This window comes from Triturus cristatus, chromosome 6 (genome assembly GCF_964204655.1).
Source record: "Triturus cristatus chromosome 6, aTriCri1.1, whole genome shotgun sequence".
NCBI lineage: Eukaryota > Metazoa > Chordata > Amphibia > Caudata > Salamandridae > Triturus > Triturus cristatus.
This window is the reverse complement of record NC_140589.1, coordinates 146,528,303-146,552,165: the sequence shown is the minus strand read 5'-3', so window position 1 is coordinate 146,552,165 and position 23,863 is coordinate 146,528,303. Positions and strand designations below refer to the sequence as shown.

Genomic DNA, 23,863 nt, shown 5'->3' with positions numbered 1-23,863 from the left:
TTTATTTGTTATACGCTTGACAGACCCACCAAAAAAGGAGGTGGTCTGGCAGTGATATACCATGAAACTCTAAAGTCCACCTTTACTAAGGCCTCTAATTCGGCCTGCGAGTCAGTGTCTATTAATATGCAAATCTCAGAGCACGAAACATTTAATGCCATTCTTTTATATCGACCCCCAGGGTCCAAGGGTAGGTTCTTAGATTCAATTGGCACACTATTGGAGGAAGGGTTGTGTAAGAAGTCTCTTACGGTACTGGGAGACTTCAACTTTTATCTTGAAGAACTGACCGACAATGATAATATTAGACTACAGCAGATTTTTAGCAGCGGGGATCTTAAGCAATTAGTGACAGATCCCACTCACTCGGCAGGCCACACTTTGGATGGGATCTTTTCAAATAATCCCTCCCTTACCTACTCCAAAACTGTCCCTCTCACCTGGACGGATCATGCGGCGATTCTTTTTGATCTTAAAATAACCAATCGTCATTCTTCTAGATATTCTATTAAGGTGTCTACGACCGTCAGGGACTGGAAAAACATTGATAAATGGGAACTGGGGAATTTGTTGGAAATTTCACGGCCTGTTCCATCATTGAACGTTGAGTTAGATACAAACACATACACGGAATAGATAGACTCTGCATGTCAGAAACTAGCGCCAGGCAAACAATGTATCCTTAAACGGAGAGTGCCATCTGCCCCGTGGTATTCGGAAAATCTAAAAAAACAGAAACTTGAATACAAAAAACTTGAACGCAAGTGGAGGGAAAGATATGATATCTACGACAATGAGATCTATAAATTAGGTCTCTCTAAATATAAAAAACTGGTCCTTGAAACAAAGAAATTATATTTTGGAGATCAAATCAAGAAAGCAGGACCTTCATCTAAGGTTTTGTTTAATACAATTGTCAGACTCACCACCCCCGTCAGTCTCAAAACCGAAAGTAGTCCTGAACTTTGTGAGACTCTGGCTGCTTTTTTCCTACAAAAGGTAGGAAAGATTTTTTCTTCCTTTTCCCTCACGCCCTCTGATGCCACGAAGGCCGCTTCAACTCAACCAGCCAATGATAACAAGCGTAGTCTAACACTAGATCGCTTTATCCCTCCAAACCGATCTGAGGTTTTTAAATTACTACTTAATATTCGATCTCGTTCCCCTTTGGACCCTTGTCCAGTTTCTATCTTGCAACAGGTCCCGGATGTGAGTGTGGAAGTTCTTACTCCTCTGTTTGCAGCCATTTGTGAAAATGGTCAATTCCCGAGCGCTTGGAAAATAGCTTCTATCCTTCCCCTCTTAAAGAAGCCCAATCTAGATCCATCTGACCCTTGTAACTATAGGCCTATCTCTCGGCTTCCTTTCCCTGGGAAAATGATTGAGAAGGCCTTGAATGGTCAACTCAGCTCTTTCCTCTAAACCAACTCTTCGCTTGATATGAGACAGTTCGGCTTTCGTGCTGAACACAGCACTGAATTGGCATTGACCAAATCTACCAAGGAGGTCAGGAAAGCCATAGATCAAGGAGGCGCTGCCATACTTATTTTACTGGACCTTTCGGACGCTTTTGATACGGTCCATCATGTGGTTCTGATGGACCGTTTATCTGCGGCCGGGGTGACAGGCAAGGCTTGGGATCTTCTTAGGTCGTTTTTGACCAATAGAATTCAAACAGTAGATCTAGGTAGAAATAGATCAAAACCTTTCGCTCTTCCCTGTGGTGTTCCACAAGGGTCATCGCTTAGCCCTACCCTGTTTAATGTGTATGTCGCTCCGCTGGATGCCCTGTTTAGATCGTTCGGATTTCAGCTGACTTCATATGCGGACGATACACAAATAGTGCTATCCATTAAAAAGGGGGCCGAAGCTGAGATTGGATCCAGCTGTCATAAATGTATGCAGGAGATTTCAGCCTGGATGGCATCTAATTGTCTAAAGCTTAATGCTGACAAAACTGAGGTGATCGTTTTTGGGAATAACACCAACCTCTGGACTCCAGATTGGTGGCCAACAGCAATGGGCTTACCCCCTTTACCTGTGGCTCGAGCCAAGAATCTGGGAGTAATCATCGACTCTAAACTCTCTTTCGATGATCAAATTAGCAGGGTTGCTTCCTCCTGCTTTTTCATTTTAAGAACCCTTATGAAAATCAAATTCCTCCTCCCTGAAGACAGCCTTAAGACAGTAGTTACGGCATTCATTCTATCGCGACTGGACTACTGTAATAGTCTCTATATTAACATCCAGGAGAGACACTTGGCCAGACTCCAGATCGTGCAGAATGCGGCAGCCAGGTTGATTACAGGGACACCTAGATTTGTCTCTGCAAGGATGGGTCTTGAAACACTCCACTGGTTGCCCATTAAAAAACGAATCCAGTTTAAAGCACTGTGTATTGTCTTTAAGGCACTCAGTGGAGTTGGTCCTGATTTTTTGAAACATGCCTTTCAGTGGTATGTGCCCGGAAGAGATCAACGCACGGCTCAGGCTAACCTAGCTACCCTCCCCCGCTTTAATAAAGTTAACTGGGGAGGTAGGAGTTTTTGCCATTGTGCCGCCAAGGCATGGAACGGTCTGCCTCCTAAGCTTAGGAATATTACAGAGCTCTTTTCCTTCAGGAAAGAATTAAAGACCTGGTTATTCATTTAAATTTTCCCTGTCAGCATTATCATTGGCTAATCTCAGGTGGATAGTGTACAGCGCCAGGACACCTCTGGGTAACAGAGCGCTATATAAGTCTTTTTAACATAACATAACATAACATATAAAAATACACATTCTGCAGATCAAAGACTATCATTAGGCTTTCCTGTTTTCAGTTTCTATTTTTAGTAAATTCTGGTGGGGTTTTCCAGTGTTTTCAATCCCTTAAAAAACAGTGGTTATCAGTGGTTACACATTTTTGTGCCATTAAAAACAAAAGAAACAGTGTTTTTCTGGTGTTTATGGAACGCTTTGCTTTTATTATTGCTTGCTTTCTGCACTGATAGTGCATGGTATACAGACAGTGTATGTACAGTGTATTTGAGGTCCATACATATTGTAACAAATCAAACTTATTGTAGTGCACCATACAATATTTCTTCAGTGAGTCTTTGATCATGCGCGCGCCCTCTTTTCTTCCCATGTAAACTTTTACCTGTGAAAAGGCCACCTCAACAATGGCATTTGAGACGGGCAACACCAAAACGGCCACCACACAATTTGCTAACTCAGGCCACTGACATAGCTTTCCATGCACCAGAAGATTACGATTCTCTGGGACAGATTCTGCAACATATGTGTTGAACTGGGCACATATGCTCTCAGAGTTATTGAAGCGGTCAAAAATTAAGCAGCACTTTTGAAACTCCAGAGTAAATTCCCCTTTACGGAAGGAATCTAGAACTTGTGCAGGGTACCACAGTGAGGCTTCATTAACTTCAAATGCCATGGTTGGTGAAGGGATATTTAAATGCATCATTGTAAGCCATTTGTTATACATCGTTCCTGAATAGCTCCTCAATATTTCTTTGCTTACCAAGTGGCAAGCACTCTCCCATAGAACATGTTGCAGTGCCAAAGTCACTAAAAGTGTTGCCCAGCATTCTCTAAGGAGATGTTTCACATCTACTTCAATTTTGCTGAACACTTGGTAGACATGGGGGTTTCAGACTCTAGTTTTTAATGTCCTCTACAGCAGTCATGTTTTCCTGTAAAAATCTAAGAATGCAGTAGAATGTAATTTTTTTCACATCAGTATCGATATGAGATCAAAGATCCTCTCATTTCTTGCCTTTGGCATCATCACTCAGCAATAATTCTGTAAACGGCTGCTACATAGATAATATAGCATTCAGGGTCTATTGGACAGAGAGCCACCAGCCAAATGACACAGTTGGGTAGACTCTTTCTTTGATGCCTCACAATAGTGCAAAATAAGAAATATTTGTGTTTTAGTTCCAGAGAATACACAAAACGGTGCACCAGAATGGACTACAAAGTCATTAGCATTCTTCATTAACTCTGAAGATAGTAAAGATGATTTCAGCATACCATCTAACAAGTGGCAAGGATCTCTTACAGGGAGGCACTTCAACTCAGGTATCGATTTTAACAATTAATCGCACAACTTTTTCATATCCATAGCAGAATCACTGCAAATACAAACAATATCACTCCAATCTGTATTGAACTTGGCAAGAACTTTTTGGCAACAGCATTCCAAGTGCCACTGCGTTCCATGTTTTCCAAAAGTCTGGTGTCATGTTTTCACCACTATCCTAGATGCTTGGTGACAGCACTCTTTTCACATATACCTGTTACTACAAGTTGCATTGAATGTTTAAAGCCTGGTATATTTGGCAATTCACCTACTATCAATACTGACTGACTCACTAGAAAAGGGGGCTGATGTATCAAGGGTTTTTACCTATTCTCTGTAGGTAAATGTTATGGTACATATTGGGAAAGATTCTTAGGAAACCAGACATTTTACCCATCAGTGACAGAATCAAATGTAGCCAAAATATAAAATATGATTTTGATATTCCTGATTCTCTACATTTTATAAAATAATTAAACAAGACCTTAACATGCTTCTAAACCCTGCATATTTAGACCAAAGACCACAAAACTGAGAAAAGGAAGAAGAAACAATATTTTAGCTACATCACTAGCAACAAAACTCAAGCAGAATAATGTTAGCCCAGTCTTTCTTGCTGCTATCTTGTATAACAAAGTTACATTGTATTGGCCCCTTCACGAAGAAATACAAATGACTCTTTCACTCTCCTTTACCTTTTTTTGAATGGCATTAAGTTTGTGGTTGTGTAGGTGTTTTTTCAGTGTTTATATGTTTTCCCTTTTGGTAGGGTTTTATCAGTTATCATAGGTTTAAACCTAAAACTGGACAGCCTAACTATCATCTAGTTGCCCGCATCCAGGGCTAACTGAACCTGGACCACCGTATTTTGAAATCTCTCCTTGCATTTAGGCATTCAGAGGGCTAAGATCTAAAACAGGGTGGGGGCCTCCAACCTTCTTCAGCATGAGGAAATAGCAGGAGTAACAACCCATCTCTATTTCAAAAGGGGGCATCCTCTCAATGGCTATCCGGACATCCAAGCTAGTACCCCTTGCAGCAAAATGGAAGATCAAAGCCCTGATGGACGATCTGGAGTACCCATCTGTCAGATGTGATGGACTGCTACCCTGGGAGGAAATGCTGTATCCTGCCTACCACAGGGAGCATGTGCATTGCTAAGTGCAAACTAAAGCATCTTTGAGGCTGATGTCACAGAGGAGGGGGCGGGGAAGATCGGTGCCCCTAGTGACTTGTATGTTTCCTGATGATCCCCGTCCCCAGTCATAAATGGTGTGAGATCACAGCACGCCCCTGACTCCAAGAGGGCATATTCCTCACACGACTTGGAGTTGTGCTCCAAACACCAAAGGTACACTTTGTGTGGGTAAGTCACCAACATCTGTTTATGATGGCCACAGCATGACTTAAACTCTATAGTTTAAGGTGGGGATATCATTCCCTTGCGCACTGGAGTTCAGTTGAAAAACAAGTCAAATAGATGAAAAAGAGTAGAGCTCTGGATCGGATCTGATATCAGTGTGCAATGGGGATGTATGACGTTACAACGCACACTTTTACAACGCATGCACTTACAACGCATTTTTTACAACGCACAATCCATTACAACGCATGACATTACAACGCAGTACACTACAACGCATTTTTAAAAACTACCTTTACAACGCATTTCCATTACAACGCATACTACCTTTACAACGCATACCATTACAACGCATAATATTAAATTGCATTTAAGGTAAGTATTAGATAGTATAGGGGTAAAAATTACTATTCTAACTCCAGGGGGTGCAACAGTAGGGTAAGTGTTGGATAGTATAGGGGTAAAAATTACTATTCTTACTCCAGGGGGTGCAACAGTAGGGTAAGTGTTGGATAGTATAGGGGTGAAAATTACTATTCTAACTCCAGGGGGTGCAACAGTAGGGTAAGTGTTGGATAGTATAGGGGTAAAAATTACTATTCTAACTCCAGGGGGTGCAACAGTAGGGTAAGTGTTGGATAGTATAGGGGTAAAAATTACTATTCTAACTCCAGGGGGTGCAACAGTAGGGTAAGTGTTGGATAGTATAGGGGTAAAAATTACTATTCTAACTCCAGGGGGTGCAACAGTAGGGTAAGTGTTGGATAGTATAGGGGTAAAAATTACTATTCTAACTCCAGGGGGTGCAACAGTAGGGTAAGTGTTGGATAGTATAGGGGTAAAAATTACTATTCTAACTCCAGGGGGTGCAACAGTAGGGTAAGTGTTGGATAGTATAGGGGTAAAAATTACTATTCTAACTCCAGGGGGTGCAACAGTAGGGTAAGTGTTGGATAGTATAGGGGTAAAAATTACTATTCTAACTCCAGGGGGTGCAACAGTAGGGTAAGTGTTGGATAGTATAGGGGTAAAAATTACTATATTATGCATTGTAATGGTATGCGTTGTAATGGTAGTATGCGTTGTAATGGAATGCGTTGTAAAGGTAGTTTTTAAAAATGCGTTGTAGTGTCCTGCGTTGTAATGTCATGCGTTGTAATGGATTGTGCGTTGTAAAAAATGCGTTGTAAGTGTAGTGCGTTGTAAAAGTTGCGTTGTAAAGGTTGTTCCCCGTGCAATGGTGGTGCTTGTATGCTGGTCCGTTCATTCACTTCCAGTGCAGTATAGGCCAAGAAGGAGGCGCATAGTACCACCCAGTGGCACATAAAAGCACTTCTGGGAAAATTCCCAGATCCAGTGTGATACCTGGGGATATTCTAAAGGTCATGCTTCTGCAGTTAGAAATATTAATCAGAAAAGCACTGATAAAACTTAAACTTCACCGGCTGTCTGTCTGTAATACACAAGGGGGAGGGGGGTGAGTTCTAAGTGGGAATGCTAAATACCAAGAAGTTATTATACACTTAAACAGCATATATGTTTACAGCATAACCCCTTAATTATCATGGTGGAAGCATTAACAAGGCCAGATATAAACCAGGATACCAGCTCTGATCCCCGAGATCAGAAATAAAAGAGAGGTCTGTGAACAACAGCAGCAGAATGGATGATAAACCACAAACAAAAACAAAGCCAGATGTAAAATGGGAACCAGGAAAGGAGAAAACAAGAAAAGTGAAGGGTCGCAAAGTCGGGTGGACAAACTGAATGGGAACAGAGAGCCATTACAATCACAAACTGTTCCCGGACAGAACTATGAACGCAGTGTGGTTAAGTATGCTCTACATACGCCTACCCAGAAATGACCTTGTACACTAGGAAGTTCCCACCTCTGCAGTGGTTAGCATTCAAGTTGCTCTCAGATGCAGGTGTCCCTCCTTCCAAAGTCTCCAAGCGCTCATCCTGTCTAAACCATGTAATTCTGATGTGGAATGGTGATGCAATGGCAGGTTTTTAGCACATTTCCATTTGAAAGAACAGCTCTGTAACCCCCTCCCCAGTCACTTCTGTGCTGAAAACTGAGACTCACCCAGGTTGGTATTTTTCACTGATACCAATGTCACAACCTCACTTTTGAGAAGGGTATTACAGTGATTGTTGTAGCTCAAATCCCCCATCTTGTCTGCCTAGGCACTATACTAATAACATTCTTATATTTTATGCGACATGACCTAAAATGTTCTCATACATATCATATCACCTCTTACTTTGCACATCCAGCAACACATTTCCGCTTCTCCACTGACTGTGCTAATATGTGTACTGGCATCAGAGAGCAGAGGATGTTAGGCTATCACCATGTCAGTTGAGAATTGTCTAAACATATTTCACTGCATAAATCTGAGGATGGTAAAGATGTGATTCACCCTTTTAGCCCTGTACCAAACAGTCTTTCATATCATGTCTATGTTTGCTTAAAACTGATAAGATTCTACCAGTAGCTGTCACCCTTGCGAGGATTTCGAGTATGTTCATTTACTTAGTAACACTTTATGCTAAATCCTCCATTTTTCTCTTGTTCTCCCAGTTCTCCCACAGAGTTCAAGTTGCAATTACGCAAGTACAATCCAGACTAAACAAAAATAGTGTTGTTCGTTTACAGGCCATTAAACATGTTATAGTTAGGATCTGATTTAATCTCAGAAAATATGTTCATGTCTCAAAGTAACTGCATTGACTACCATTGAAAGAAGGATCATTTTTTAATCTACCTATAGATCCTCCATAAAACACTATATGGTCATAGCAGTTAAATTCAAAATACATTCCTTATGCTAGTTTTCAGATCAAAAAACAATCTTGAGTTCTACTTAAAGAACTTTAAACTTAACAAATGAGTAGGAAGATCCTTCCATATTCAGGCACTCTAATTCCATACAAGAAAATAGTCACATCTAACAAGTTCAAGTTCCGGAAACAACTCAAAGCCTGGACCTTAGAACAGTAAGCCTTAGCTACTTCTCTTCCTGTCACACTTTGAATGCTGCCCTTTGCTGAAAATCTATACTGCCGGGAGGCTATGAGTGACTGAGTGCTTTACAATAAATGAATAAATGTTCCCATACTCATACTATTTGTGTTGTGATATTTCAAGAGTCTGGATGTTCCTATTTCACACCGACAGTGATACATAGGCATGTGCTATCAACTCTGCACCATATCCAAAAAAGCACTTTAGGGGACAACCTTCAAGCAACAATTCGGCCCTCTACCATAAATTGATTATGAAAGTCTCTGACTATAATACAATAAATATGTTCCTTATCCATTTGCAACTTATTTTCACCCTTTTACTTTTCTAACTAATGCATGTCTGTTTCACCATGTGACAAAAATGTCCCATCTCTCTTATATATTTATCAGCATGTGCATCATTTGCCAAGTCTACCAAGATCTCAGCTGCGATGTCACAATTCCAAGTTTGTATTACTATTTTCTGCAGCATCAGGAGAATCATGTCCATCTCTATCTTCAAGGGCAGCTTTCCAGCATCTGGCATCAAGGGGAACCGTCCACACACCAAGAACCTGTAGCCCAGCCAGGTAAGACACTACCCCATCTGACGTTAAATGCCACATTCAAAGCGACAGATGGTTGTAGTTTCGAAGAACCTTATTTATCAAACCTTTTATGACAATTATTTCTCCTACAATGGATTTAATCAAGTTGAGGAAGCCAACCTGGAGAAAGCCCTTATTTAGAAATTGGGTTTTTGGTTGACAGAGGTATGCACTCTGTTCAAGCAAGACCCACAATCCTAGTCAGGGTAAGTCACGTCACACCCTAAATTATCCTGTGCTCACCCTCTGTTAGCTTGGCACAGAGCAGTCAGGCTTAACTTAAGGCAATGTGTAAAGTATTTGTGCAACACTTCAAACAATAACACAGTGAAAACACCTAAAAAAGACTCCACTCCAGGATAAGAAAAAGGAGAATATTTTAATGAGTAAAACAAGAACAAAACAACAAAAATCAATAAGTAGAATCGGAGTTATGCATTTTTTGAAGAATAAACTCAAATGTAGTGCTTAAAAGCATAAAAGGCCAACAGGGAGCATCTGGATGCGCAAGACCAGGTAAAATCCAAAAGTTCAGGCCGACTGCGATGGAGAGCAGGTTGGATACAGAGACCAGTCTCGGCCTGCTGCAAAGTACCTTGTTTGCGTCGCAGATGACATATGAGGAGCAAAGAGGCGGTTTGTCGATGATGACTATCTATAGGATGGAGGTGATGCGTTGTGATAGACCCGCGCAAAGTCGAAGATGCATCTTAACCCCTTCGGTGCTCATGACGGAATGGTTCCGTCATGACCCACGGTTGAGCTGTGCTCATGACGGAACCATTCCGTCATGACCACGCCCGCGCAAGATTCCGTCAGCACAGCGGCGGAATCTGCGCAGCATCGAAGGGGTTAAATGGAGATGATACGCTGCGCCGTCAGCAATGCAATGCCCTCGATCCTCGCAATAGTGGCGATGCGTCGTCATCGCTGGAGATGTGCCAGTTCCAAGCAGTGCAATGGCATCGGTTTTTACTGAAGCAGCACTTTATACCCACTTCCAAGGGCCCAGGACTGGGTTGGCAGCACTTGGCAGGGCAAGACTCACATATGGCAGAGTCCAGGTGTAGTAGGTGAGTTGAAAGTCTTTTATGTCCTTGAGACTTCAAACAGGAGGCAGGCCAGCAAGCCCTTGGAGTCACTTTGGTTCTGGGTGCAAGAGATGTGGGTCCAGTCCTTCTCACCCAAGCAAAAAGGGCAGCAGGTCAGCAAAGCAAGAAAGCAGTTCAGAGCAACAGTCCAGCAGAGTGGCAGTTCTTCAGCAGCACAGAAGCCCTTTTTCCTATCAGAGTATCCACAGGTCCAGAGGTGTACTGAAATGGTAGAGCCAGAAGTCCAATCCTTATACTCAGTGGTGCTTTGAAGTGGGGGAGACTTCAAAGGAGGGCTTTGAAGTGCACAGAGGTTCTCCCTTTCTGCCCTAGCTCCAGACTTTCTACAGGGGGTTAAGCAGGCCTTTGTGTGGGGACCTATTCCGATGTAAGTGTGAGGCTGTGCCCAGCTCCTCCCTCCCATCCTCCCAGGAAGACCCATCATTTCAAAATAGGAGTGATAAATCCAACTTTACCAGTAAAGAGGATTTATCATTATCATTCTAGAGGTACTAAACATGACAGATCTACTCCCTCTCAATCAGGAATTACACCTAACTAAGTGTAATATGGAATCCCCAATGTTATCCTATGAGAGGGATAGGCCTCACAGTAGTGAAAAACAAATGTGTGTTTTTCACTATCCGGACATGCAAAAATTAAACGTACAAGTCCTCCCTTTTGATTACACAGCATTCTGCCGATTGGGCTACCTAGGGCCTACCTTAGGGGTGGCTTATATGTAATAAAAGGGCACTTTAAGACTTGGCGGCAAGAGGCCTGAGACATATCTAATGGGCTACTTAGGTAGGTGGCAGAGCCAGTACTGCATGCCCACTAGTAGCATTTAATTTACAGGTCCTGGCCACAGGTAGTTCACTGTACTAGGGACTTATAAGTAAATTAAATATGCTAATTGTAGATAAGTCAATCAAACCATGTTTAGGGGAGTGAGCACAAGCACTGGTTAGCAGTCGTAATGTGCACAGTCCTCAGGCCAATACAAATAATTCAGCCCTTATTTATTTAGAAATCAGCAAAACTGACAAAACAAGACAGCAGACAAAAAGTTTGGGGGAAGGCCACACTAAAGATGACAGGTCTAACTGAAAATTCTTTACAACAGGTAGATTTTTCTATTTAAGGGGGGCTGCTCTCAGCTATTATTAAACCCCTGTGCCCTCCTTGCCTTCCTTGTTTGCCCAATCTATTCCCCCCTTAACCCTAACCATTTCCCTGCCAATAAACCCTTTTCATCACCCCCTGACTTGCCCTTCCTTCTTGCACCTAATCCACTTGATAACGTGGCTGCCATTTTCCTACCCTGTCTCCTAAAACTCTTTGGGCCCGATTCACAGAACAAACTTAAGACTAAATCCTAAACTTAGTACCATTCTGGTATTCACAGAATGCACCTAGTACTTCTGGTATTCACAGAATGAACTTACTACTTTTGCGATTCACAAAATGAACTTAGGACTTTTGCTATTCACAGAATCCATTTACGACCACTAAACTTACGTCCGCACCCGGGCCGGATTTTCCGCACCCGGAGCGGAGTTTCCGGGCCCGGAGCGGGAAGCCCGCATGCGGGCCGGAAACTCCGCTTTAAGGGCGGATTAGCCGCTCTCGGGCCGGAAACTCCGCTCTCGGGCCGGAATTTCCGCTCTCGGGCCGGAAATTCCGCTCTCGGGCCGGAACATCAGAATTGGGACCACACTACATCACTGTTGCCATTGATCATTTGAGCCAAGGGGAAACACCTGTTCAAGTCCCTACCATCCCCCACCATGCATCAGCTGACGCACTCCAGCCAATCCTAGCTCGGCACCACGTATAACTGCAGAGCAGACACACACAAACCCTTTCAACATGTCACTGAATGTGTTTGTTGCACTGCCCCTTGCCATGCACCAAAACCACTTGAGGAGGAGGAGGAGGATGAGAGCCAGAGCAGAGAGGATCTTCAGACAGAGGATCAACTTATTTGGAATGTCCAGTCAAGATATAAGGGCCAGGTACCGTTTCCCTCCAGAAATCATCTTGGAAATGGTATGTGAGTGGGAGCAGGAACTTGACTCCGTGACCTGCTGCTCACATGCAATACCAGCATACCTCAAGATCCTATCAGCGCTCCATTTCTTCGCCACTGGCTCATTCCAAAGGGTCTCCAGTGACCATGTGGGCATATCCCAGGCAAGCCAGTCGCGGTGCCTGCATCAGGTACTGCGATGCATCACTGCAAGATCCCACCTCCACATACATATGCCACCGACACTGGCCCTGAGACAAAGGGCAGTACGAGATTTCTTTCGCATTGCACAATTTCCACGTGTGCTGGGTGCAATTGACTGTACCCATGTGGCCCTGCAGCCACCCCGCCACATTGCACACATCTTCTGCAATAGACACAGATGGCATTCCATCAACGTGCAAGCTGTCTGTGATTCCAGAGGGAGGTTCATTGATGTGCATGCGGTGTTCCCCGGCAGTACCCATGACAGCTTCATATTCCGCATGTCACCTCTTGCCCGGCGGATAGCTGCGGGAGAATTTGGCAACATGTGGCTACTGGGTAAGTACCAAGCGTTAGAAAGGAGGTTTATGTGTTTTTGAAATGTCTGAATGCCCCCCACAATTAACCATAGTACTTTAAGAATCATAAAGCTAGATACAGGGCCCACCTGACAATGCATGTAATACAGTATAGATCATGTCCTGTGCAAGTCAAAGAGGGAAATCTAACCAACTGCCCTTTCCCCTCTACTTAGGTGACGCTGGGTATGCACTTACCCCACATCTCCTCACCCCTTACAGGCGTGCAGACACTGTACCACAGCGTAGGTACAATAGGGCACACATACGGACTCGAGCCATCATAGAGCGCACTTTTGGTCTGTTGAAGTCGCGATTCAGATGTCTCGACCGTACAGGGGGGGTGCTGCAGTACTCCCCAGAAGTAGTGTGCAAGATCATACTAGCCTGTTGTGTCTTGCACAACATTGCCTTAACGCATGGCTTACAGATACCGCTGGAACCTCGGCTACCTATGAATCTGGGAAACCGGGCCATGGCACATAACCGAGGTCAGGGCATGCAAGTCCGTGAGCAGCTTGTTGCCACGTTCTTCACATGAGCAACCTGTAGTGGAATGGACCAAATGTGGATTGCTGTCTGTTGCCAATGATGAAACTTGGATATACACGACTGTGTCAATAAATTCCTTCCTGAGGCTACTTTGCAAGCCACACTAACTGCATGTTAATCACAGCTCTTGACAGTAGTCAAAACGTTGAGCCTGCATCAGCACATGTGCCCATGTCAGCGATCAGTGTAGTGGATGTCCCGAAAGAATCTATAGCCACAGATGCATGACACAGCCGGACCTCATGAGGATGGGTCTCTTAATCAGAAAAGGCCATAACCATAGCATTGTCGGCCCTGTGCCATCAACAGATGTTACTCCCCCACAAATGATGCGCCCACGACGTGAGTGATGCAATGGGTCAATCAGACGCCATGGGGCAGATTAATGTGGGCTTTGCGGCCCTTTCACGCTGCCGTTGCGTCACTTTTGTGACGCTGCGGTGGTGCAAAGCCAGCCCCATGCTGCGGGGAATGTACTATATGAAGCATCTGGGAGATGCGTCACGTTGTAAAGGCCTGCGCCACATGTAGGTGTTCTGGTGCAGGGGGGGGGGGCCTTCCGTGCGCAGAAACGCCTCCTAAAAATCTAGAATATTTCACTCAGTCACTTTTAAGGCCATGCTGCGTCAAAACCCTGCGCCTGCTTGAAGCAGGCGTAAGGATTGATGCAGCATCATAGGGATAGGGCACCCCCGAGCCTTGCTGGAGCTGCGTTGTGCATGCGACGCAACTCCAGCAATGCGCCGCCTTTCCAACGGGGGATGCGTACGCATCTGCACATCCGAGCTGCACGGTGCACCGAAATTTCAATGCCGCGCATCTGTGTTGGCGCACGGGTGGGCAGATGCATCGCAACTCTTCTGACGCATCTCTGCTGATTAGCAGAGATGCGTCCGTAGCCGTAACTCTGCCCCCCTGTGTTAGTGATATATCCACACTTCTCAAACACAATGTTCTGGAACACATCACACAACTCTGCAAATGAGCACCTAATATGGACTACATGTACCATAATGCAAAGCATGAGAAACTGAAACAGAAACTGCAGACATGTCTTGAAATGGTCACTTCACCCTCTTGTCACATTTAATTAATTCTCACATGCACTGTCTTTACTTTTTTATCCAGAACAGAACAGCAGGATGGCAGTAGATGTGATCCCAGATTGTGGATGGATCTGGATGACTACAAAATGGCAGGCAACTACTTCCTGTGATGTATTTGCTGCCTCCCACTCCCTGTAAAACATTTCCTGTATGGAAAAATATGTTCCGGGTCATTTTCGGAATTTGCGGCCAAAAAGCGGAAGCTCCGATTACGGAGCGTACGGCCCGTGTGCGGAAACGCCGATCACGCGGCGTACGGCCCGTGTGCGGACCTCCCGCTCCGGAACCGGAAACTGCGTTTACGGGCCGTAAACTCCGAAAATGACCCGGAACACATAATTTCATTCAGGAAATGTTTTACAGGAAGTGGGAGGCAGGAAATACATCACAGGAAATAGTTTGCTGCCATTTTGTGTTCATTCTGAGTCATCCTCTATCACAGACAGATCCTCTGACATCCTGCTGCTCTCATCCTTCTTATTATCCCCATAATGGCTGAGGGTTACGAAGAGAAGGCACCCCCTTTCACTGAAAGTGAGTTGGACATCTTGGCTGAGGGGGTGCTGGCCAAATTTTCTCAGCTATATGGGGACCCTGAACACCAGCTGAGCAATGCAGCCCGGGCCAGGCTGTGGGCCAACATCGCCGAACGCTGCAGTGCAGTGGGAGTCCACACCAGGCGTGCGAGGGCATGCCGCAAGCGCTGGGAGGACCTAAAACGGTGGGCCCGGCACAAGGCTGAGGAGCTGGTGGGCCAGTCTTCCCAGCACCATGTGCATCGTCCTCGCCTATCCCCACTGTACAGGAGGGTCCTGCGATCAGCTTGGCCGACCCTCCATGCTCAGCTGGAGGAGCAGGAGCAGCAGGGACATGGTAAGTGCATCATATGCTAAATGTGTCTGGGAGTATGATGTGAGTGAAACAGTGCTGTACCATTGTGTGTCCGATGCCTCCATTCACAGATTCCGTGTCCATGCAGCAGTAACCAAGCTTAAAAAGGCACACTGTGGCATATGGACTGTACAGGGCAGAGTGCATTTTGGGAGTTGGAGTCTCGCCATGACAACTGGCTAAATGAGCCATATTTGTGCATTTGGACTGAAATCAGCTCTTCCCGCACCACTACAATTGGCACTAGGAAATCATGTGTGCATTGGATGAGCAATGGTACAGACACTGTCCTGTGTGCGCATGGCAGGCCAAAGGGTATTGGATGCTATGACTTGCATAGCATTTTTAGAGTGTGGGTTCCAATTGTGACAAAACATCATGTGGCATGGAGTCAAGACAGACTTTGACATCCTTTCATCACTCTTAAGCGCTTCTAAATTTACAAGGGGTGTTCACTGACAGACGTCTCAGCCTCAGTGGCCTGTTTCACATGTACAGGTAGCTATCACTAAATTCCCCCAGTGTTCAGCGGTGTACAGCATTACCATATCAGTCACCAAAGCCAATATGTGCCACTGGATTGTCAGTACATGTGTGGGGACAGCCAAAGGCTAGACTCACAATTTGGCTACAGAAATAGGCCAGAGCCTCAGTGCATGTGTGACCCACATTCGCCACTTGTTGTGTCCCATACAATGCTACAAAGCAGATGACACTTGTCCAGACCTTAAATAGCTGCGACTCCCTATGAATGGCCATAATCTGAGATTCTGGACTTCATGTTCTCCATTGGTGGACTGCTTTTGGAACCTACACATGTAGCTGTGGCAGGACACACAGATCCCTAGAATGCCAGGTTGAGGGTTGGCCAATACAGTCGTGTAAGCCACACACATCCACGTGAGATGGCCATGTCAGACTCAATCCAGGACCTGACGGTGAACATACACGTAATGTCAGCTCATAGACACTGACAACTATTGAGTGTGATCAGAGGAAAATAAGTCTGACCTTGGATCCTATGAATGTGTCTCGTCCTGCATGACACAAACATAACATTCGGATTTTGCTTACATTTCAGCAGGCACAGCTGGCGGAACAGAAGGGCAGCAGGACCTGGTCCGGAGCAAGAGGCCACCAGTTCGGCGGCGGCTACACCCACTTTCCACCAGCGAGGAAGAGGAGGATGAGGAGGGACCCTCAACATCAAGAGGCAAGGGGATTGCGCCCACCCAGACTGACAAGGGACACCCTGATGCTGGTGCCACATCCCAGGTGGAGGCTGCAGACATTGATTGGGGGGGGGGTGAACACGACACCTCGGACCATGAGGTGTTGGAGAGCAACTCTCCTCAGGATTCTTCACCTGTGGTCCCTGAAAAGGTGTCCTCGGGGCAGGCCAACAAACAATCTGGGCCTGCCATCAGCCCCTCCCTACCTCTAGAGTTCCCCATTCCATCGGGGGACCCAGCTGCATCCCCTGCAACCAGTCCCCCTCATCGTAGCCGCCAGCTCCCCAACATCATTGGCTCCGGACCTCAGGCACCACATCCCTCCTCTTCCCCCCAGGCCCCTCCCGGTGTTGTTCCTCCTGTGGCTGTGCCAGTGGACCTGATGTGGATGTGTGAGGGTCAGCCAGACATGTCCGCTCGCATCGCGCTACAAGTGTGTATGGAGGTACGCATGATGCGAGAGGACATGCTCCGATGTATGGCCACCCTCACCACCGCCATCAATTCACTGCCCGCAGCCATGTCGTCTGTTGTCTCCCCAATCCCTTCCCATACCACTGTCAATGTCTCGCCCTGTCCATTGCCCCACACTGTTTCCCCCCGTACTCCTCGTGTGGCACGAACCCAAGTGGTGCCTGTTCCTGCACCCGCCAGACGTGTGCCTGCATCGGACTCTGAGGATCTGGACATTGTGGTCCTAGAGGATGACCAGAAGGACACTTGACTTTAGACGTGAACAACTATTTCATTTTCCCCTTGTAAATAGACTGTTTTCCCTGACGCTCCCTGACGTGTCATATTTTTTTTGCCCCACCCCAATCCAGGTTCACATCTCCCTCTGCATTAAGATCTTCATTTGTTTTCCTTTCTCCCTTCCAAACGGACGGTTGTTCTTATGTACCTTCTCAAAATACAATTTGGAATACTCATAACTTCCACTTGTTTAACTTCATTCTGAATGTCTGGTTCTGAATATGGACACATATTTGATGGGTCATCTGCTATGCACATAATGGCTGGTTGCAACGATGGGTCACACTTGTAACTGTGTCACACACACACATACCTTCTCACATCTCCAGGCCACCTGCAACGTTACACAGGACATGATACACAACAGATGATTAGTTTTGGTAGGTGTTTATTTGGTGCACACACAAACACGTGATCACATTGTCCCGGGTTCCTGTCACTGGTGAGTGCGACGCCGCAATTTGGGGGGGGATGACCGCTCCGAGTGCTCAGGTCTGGCTCGCCGCCTACGTGGAGGTGGGTACTGTCCAAGGGACTGTCCAGGGTCATCCACATGTGCTGTGGCAGATGGTGTTTGCACACTTGATGGCTGTACAGGTGGTGGTGGTGGTTGTGCAGGTGGCGGGTGTGACAGTACAGGTGGTGGTGGTGGTGGTTGTGCAGGTGGCGGGTGTGACTGTACAGGTGGTGGTGGTGGTGGTTGTGCAGGTGGCGGGTGTGACAGTACAGGTGGTGTTGGTGGTGGTTGTGCAGGTGGCGGGTGTGACTGTACAGGGGGTGGTGGTGGTGGTTGTGCAGGTGGCGGGTGTGACAGTACAGGTGGTGGTGGTGGTGGTTGTGCAGGTGGCGGGTGTGACTGTACAGGTGGTGGTGTTGGTGGTGGTTGTGCAGGTGGCGGGAGTGACTGTACAGGTGGGGATGGTTGTGCAGGTGGCGGGAGTGACTGTACAGGGGGTGGTGTTGGGAGTGCCAGTTCAGCCCGCTGGTGTGGATGTCTCCCTTCGCTGTGTTGGTGTGCAGTTGGTACAGGTGTGGGGATGTGCTGTCCTGTGGGCAGATATGATGGCTCCCCTCCCTGCGTTGACCGTGAAGGGAAAGGTTGGCTCACTCTCAAAATGCCCTCCATCATCTTCATGGCCAAGGCATGGTGTCTTGCACTCTCGTCCCTCTGGATGGATAGCATGTCTTGCATATTTCTGGACATGTCCTGCCAAGTCCTATCCATCCTATCCAACACTTGGCTCAGCCTCTCCACCGCCTGAGGGAAGTGGACCATGTCCTGCAGGGAGTCCGACATGGTGGACAGGGTAGCCCCTATGGCACTAATGTCCTGCCTCACATCGCTCTGCTGTTGGAAGAAGTCCTGCTCCCACTGGTCATCACAGCCAGGTGCAGGCCCTCTCTGCAGCTGTCTGCCATGGATGGGATGTGCAGGTCCTACGGCAGGGGGTGGGGTGGGAGGTGTCAGCCTGTGGGCAGGTGAATGGTGCCCAGGGGATTCCAGCAGCACAACAGGGCTGGTACTACCCCCAGATGGTGGAGAGGCTGGCAGGGATACACTGTCTAGGGAAGAGTGGGTAGGGGAACCACCATGTTGGTCCTGGACGTGAGGACTGTGAGGGAGTGATGTCTGTGTTGTGATGCGTGTGTGCTGTGGCTGGTTTGCTCGAGTCTGGGGACAGGCCATGGCATGCCTGGAAGGAGGCGGAGGGACGTTGCTTGGCAGAGGAGTTGATGCCCTGACCGATTTAGCCAGTCTGGCACGATATCGCGCATTGCCATCTTCATCGTCAGACATGTAGTCCTCATCATCCACCAAGCAGAGGTCCTCAGGATATTCTTCCTCCTCCTCCTGAGCAGTGCTTGCAGCCGACATGACAGCTTGGAGGATCAGGGGATTCTCCCCTCTGATTCCACGTCGGCCCGCACTGGTCATAGGCCTGTCATCCTCGTCATCAGCATCCCCTGGAACAGAGGTTGCAACCGTATTAGGGATTGACCTTGTATGACATGTGGTGCAAAACAAGGGTTTGTATCAACTGTACTTTGCATCAACAGATGAGGATCATGTGACCTGTGTAGGGTACCACCACAAATGACAGCTCACACCATAGCACTGAGGGGTTACACAGATACAGGCAAACTCACCAGCTCCAGCCACAACTCTCTGTCCCTTGGTGTTCCCCCCTAGTGTCACCTGCTGGACCTGTCTCCTCACGGGCCTAGCTGTCCCTGAACCAGCAGCTGTAGAGGGAAGTGACAACATTCTCAATTATCTGCATCACCAATTGTCAGACAGGCACATGACACTCCTGATTTGTATTTCACTTTGTACACAACTGCTGATTACATGCAGAGGGGAATCAGGATCTCTGTCATGGCTTTGGAGTCGAAGCCAGTGACACACCTCATGCTAGAATTACCTGGAGGACGGCTGCGCGAGGGTTGGATGTCATACAGTCCCCGGGATGGTGCATGCTGCTGGGGTGTAATCTGGTCAGCATCTGTGATAAGACATACAGGTCTATATTTTGCAAGAAGAGATGGTAGCTCTGAGCCAACATGTCATTCTCAATGACCATTTGTGGGTAATCCAGAACGATGTGCAGCATGTTTAGCTCCTGAACTTTACATTTGGGCACCTGCTCACATCCAGCAGGTGCCAGCCGTTCCCTCCACACAGCAGTGACATCAATCAGATGACACATCAACAGACACACATGTATGAGAAGATTACTGATAGGAAGGGATAAATGACCCGGATTCCTCCCCATTACACTGCTATCACCTTTGCCATTCAGACTTACATATTTCCAGAGTCTCATGTTGTTTGTTGTCAAGTCAGAAAGGGTTTCATGTGTGAGATTTACAATTGTCAGGGACATGATGTTGCTCATTTGTGCTTCCCCACGCATGAAGTCACACATATTTGTATGAGAGAACACAGATGTCTTATGTCCATCCTTTGAGTGTCCTCTCTTTGCGTACTCTATTTCCCAGATCATGGTACTACTTAGCTGACGACGATTGGTGTCTTGTACAGCAGACATCCAAACCTCTTTTGTCAAACACTCACCTATACATGTGAATACAGTAGGAGAGGAGGCAAGCAGAATGCAACATTGCGGATAGGCTGAGAGGCTTTGATGCCTTCTGCCTGCACTGGATTAGCGTGTTGCTCTTCAGCCTAGTCATTTAGCAGGTGTAACTACATGAAGATTCACCTTAGCAGCCCCTACATTCATCTCAAAGGTACACTACTGGCATCAGTGTTGGCCTCAGCCATGCTATTTTCATCATGGTGTTTCCTATCATTGAATTGCAAGCCGGTTGTGTTTTGGTCACTTCATATGACTCATGGTACTATTGAATGTCCATTCTGCACTCACTTGGCATACATTTTGTGTCATCCTTTCATTAGCCACCAGGGTCTGATCTTGCATGGGTTCAAATGCCATATGTGAGCATATTGTGATGCAGGACAACAGTGTTGTAATACACATGCAACATACGGCGGACGTGAAAGGCACATTTCTTGAGCAGTCAGCCTGATATATTCTTGGGTTCCCCTCCCTTGGCCCAGCACCGGAACAGTGTGTGGGCCCTGAACAGATGTCACAGCCAACCTTGTAGCAGAAGTCAGTGTGTGTCTTTGATTCTGGGAGGACCTCGTTGTACCTACAATGATAAGTGTGTTTTGCTACTTAACATTCCGGCAGCCACATGTGATGCACTAGATTTCTGGCACAAAGGATGAGCACAAGCAGTTGTGGGCACCAGCGTAGCATTAGTGTGTTATACGTAATATCATGATTGCTCCCACATTACTTCGAATGGGCCCACTACCTGGATGCAACCAATATCACAATGACATGTCTACGGATCATGATGTGAGGTCCACTATCGTGTTTTGTTGATGGCCAACCCAGAAGCCAGACAATGTAAGTGGTACATGACCAGCTGTGTGGACTGGGCATTTGATCTATATTGGAAACATTCAAAGTTGGACAGTGTATGCATTGTCAATACTGATGACCCTGGGATCTCACTTGTTCAACATTGCCATATTTCAGTCAATTACTTTGATTGCTTACGTCTACAGACACCATTACAACATAGTGGGGACACCCTTTTGAGTAGTTGTGGCACTCGATGACAGGATTGGATTCCCAGGTCTGGTCCTGTTGCTGTAAAACATGTCATGTTCAGCAATTACGAAGGTTTGATGAGCCAAGACATGTAATATATTGTCTTCAGCTGTTCACAATTATAATTATCTAAAGGTGGATGTCCATTGACTACTCCAATAGTAATGCAGCGATTTGTACATCTCTGGTTGACTTTCATATGTGGGCACTACATGTCCCTCTGTCACTCCTGGCAATGCATGCATTTTGACCATCTCCTGGCCACTTTGACTTACCAGTCGGTGAGGGTGTACGGTGGCGATGCCTCCCAGTAGATGCAGGGACCTCCGCTACGGCAGTTGTCTGTGCTCTGGCTGAATGTGTCAATGGGTGAGAAGAGAGAAAACTAAACATCTGGAATATGTGCTGGTGGAACATTTCTGTGATTTCCCCATTTCTTCTGCATGCTAACAGTGTTTTGCAGTACTGCTGCTGACTGGGCAGGTAGGAGCAGTGGTGCATTGGGGTCGTAGTGGCGTGGCAGGGTGGGAAATTTACAACAGAATAGGTGTCTGACTTTTGGACCAGATGGTTCTCTCACCTTCTGCTTTGTGCTTTCAGCTTGCACGGGGTGATTTACTTCATAGAGATTTAGTGGCATGTTTCCACGCCCCTTGTAATACATTAACACCGCAGTTGCGTCACTTCTGTGTCACAGCGGTGGGGTAATACAGGTGACACATTTGGACGTATTCCCAATTTTTTTTATTTATTTTTTATTTATTTATTTTTTTTAAATTTTTATTGAGGATTCATGTTACACTATAGCAATACAATATGAATACATTTTGACTAAATAAGAAAGCTGAATGAGGTATAAGCAAATTACAAAAATAGCCAAAACAAAATAAATAAAAAAACAAATATGGATGAAGCAAGAACAAGGCATGTAGAAGTCGGTTGACGAATTACATTTCTAGTGTCTAATTGAGATTGGAGGTTGTAAATCATAGAATGATGTGGCGTCGATGTGGATCTAGAAGTTAAGATACATATAGTAAAACAAAGAGCCATCTGCCACAATCAGAGGAAGAAAGAGAGCGAGAAGGAACGTATAGCTAATGAAGATATAAATATTAGAAGCCAGACGTAGCTATATTCTGAAAATCAGTAAGATTATGACAATCTACTAGTGCGCCAGGCAGCCACTGGTGCCCAAATCTTCAACCCCAATTCTCTTGATTTTTTCCCCTTAAGTTGATACAGAGCCGCCTCCACATTATGTATACCTAGAAATCTGGATAACCACATTTGAAATGTTGGGGCCTGTGTATCTTTCCAAGCTGCTGAGATTAAGGTTCTGAGTACAGCAGTTGAGATGAAAATTAGGGCTTCAGACTTATTCCCAATGTTATGCATCTATGTTGATGCCTCACGGTGTGCGGGCCTGCGCAACATTAAACATGCATCAGCTGTGATTTTGCAGGGTGTGTGTTTATTTGGTGATGCCTCGTACAAGTGATGCATTGTAATTGACGGCATTTCACGTAGTCACTTTTCATAGGGTGTTGCCATGCAAACTTAAACCAGCTTGACGCACCTGTAATGAGTTGCCCTGAGCGTTAGGTGTAGGCGGTCCATGGACATAGTTGGAGTTGCGTCACACTTGCGACACTACTCCAGCAGAGCATCCCCCTGATGCCATCAGTTGCGACACCCATCTGACTATCCCAGCGCCACAGTGCACCGCATTGTCAATGTGACGCATCCGCGGTTGCACAAGAGTTGGATTGGGTGTGGCATTGTTACTGGGGCATCTCTGCTGTAATTTGTCAATTGCTACTTAGCATGCTGGTGTATTAATGCAACTGGACAGTGGCCATGTTTTCAGGAGTGGAGGAGGGATTTGCCATTTCCATCCCTAAGGATTGTGGGACTTGTAGTGCTACATACAGAGGGTGACACAGGAGTCTGTGACTTACGGATTAATTAATACACTTTGGACTACTTCCTTATTCACACTGACAGTGCAACACAGACCTTCTATTCATGCACTTTCACTTTTCATCCCACTTACCTGGTACCACGTAGCGGACGTCACTGACAGGCAGCCCATGGACCAAGTGGGGGTGTATGGTCGTCAGGATGTCCTCCTCCTGTGTGGTGAGGCGGATGCGTGGTCCAGATTGTGCGGCTGGGAGGATCTGTTGTAATTCCATCCTGGCGTATTTATCCTTTACCCTCAGCCGCTCATCCTGCCATTTCTTTTTGACGTCCTGCACAGTGCGCCTGTCCTCCCCTAATGCTGTGACAGCAGTGGCTAATTGCTGCCACAGGGCTGCCTTCTGGCTCCCACTGGTGCAGTAGGGTGGGAGTCCATAGAGGCGTTTATGGTGCCTCACAATGAACTCCACAAGCATGGTGGTCTCCTCTGCTGTGAAGTTCC

At 46.2% G+C, this 23,863-nt stretch overlaps 3 protein-coding genes across 3 annotated transcripts in view; 2 read left to right on the top strand and 1 right to left on the bottom strand.

The window, feature by feature from the left end:
- SPDYA (speedy/RINGO cell cycle regulator family member A) overlaps positions 1 to 23,863 on the bottom strand; it is a 702,161-nt gene that overhangs the window by 442,382 nt on the left and 235,916 nt on the right. The window lies entirely within an intron of this gene.
- Positions 1 to 23,863, top strand: part of LOC146816526 (uncharacterized) — a 237,813-nt gene that overhangs the window by 107,189 nt on the left and 106,761 nt on the right. Inside the window, exon 2 of the mRNA XM_085610374.1 lies at positions 8,874 to 9,052. Within this exon, the coding sequence (XP_085466500.1) occupies positions 8,875 to 9,052 (178 nt within the window). The 5' untranslated portion in view covers position 8,874. The remainder of the gene's footprint in view (positions 1 to 8,873; positions 9,053 to 23,863) is intronic.
- LOC146816527 (uncharacterized) lies at positions 14,760 to 17,412 on the top strand. The gene is made up of 2 exons (XM_085610372.1): positions 14,760 to 15,287; positions 16,387 to 17,412. Exons 1-2 carry the CDS (start codon positions 14,906 to 14,908, stop codon positions 17,259 to 17,261), a joined length of 1,257 nt encoding a protein of 418 aa, XP_085466498.1. The 5' UTR covers positions 14,760 to 14,905; the 3' UTR covers positions 17,262 to 17,412.

Excerpts from the sequence above, each read along its gene's own strand:
- LOC146816527 (XM_085610372.1), top strand. The coding sequence starts at position 14,906 with ATGGCTGAGGGTTACGAAGAGAAGGCACCCCCTTTCACTGAAAGTGAG. Across the intron at positions 15,288-16,386 it reads GCAGGAGCAGCAGGGACATG|CAGGCACAGCTGGCGGAACA; the intron begins GTAAGTGCATCA and ends CTTACATTTCAG.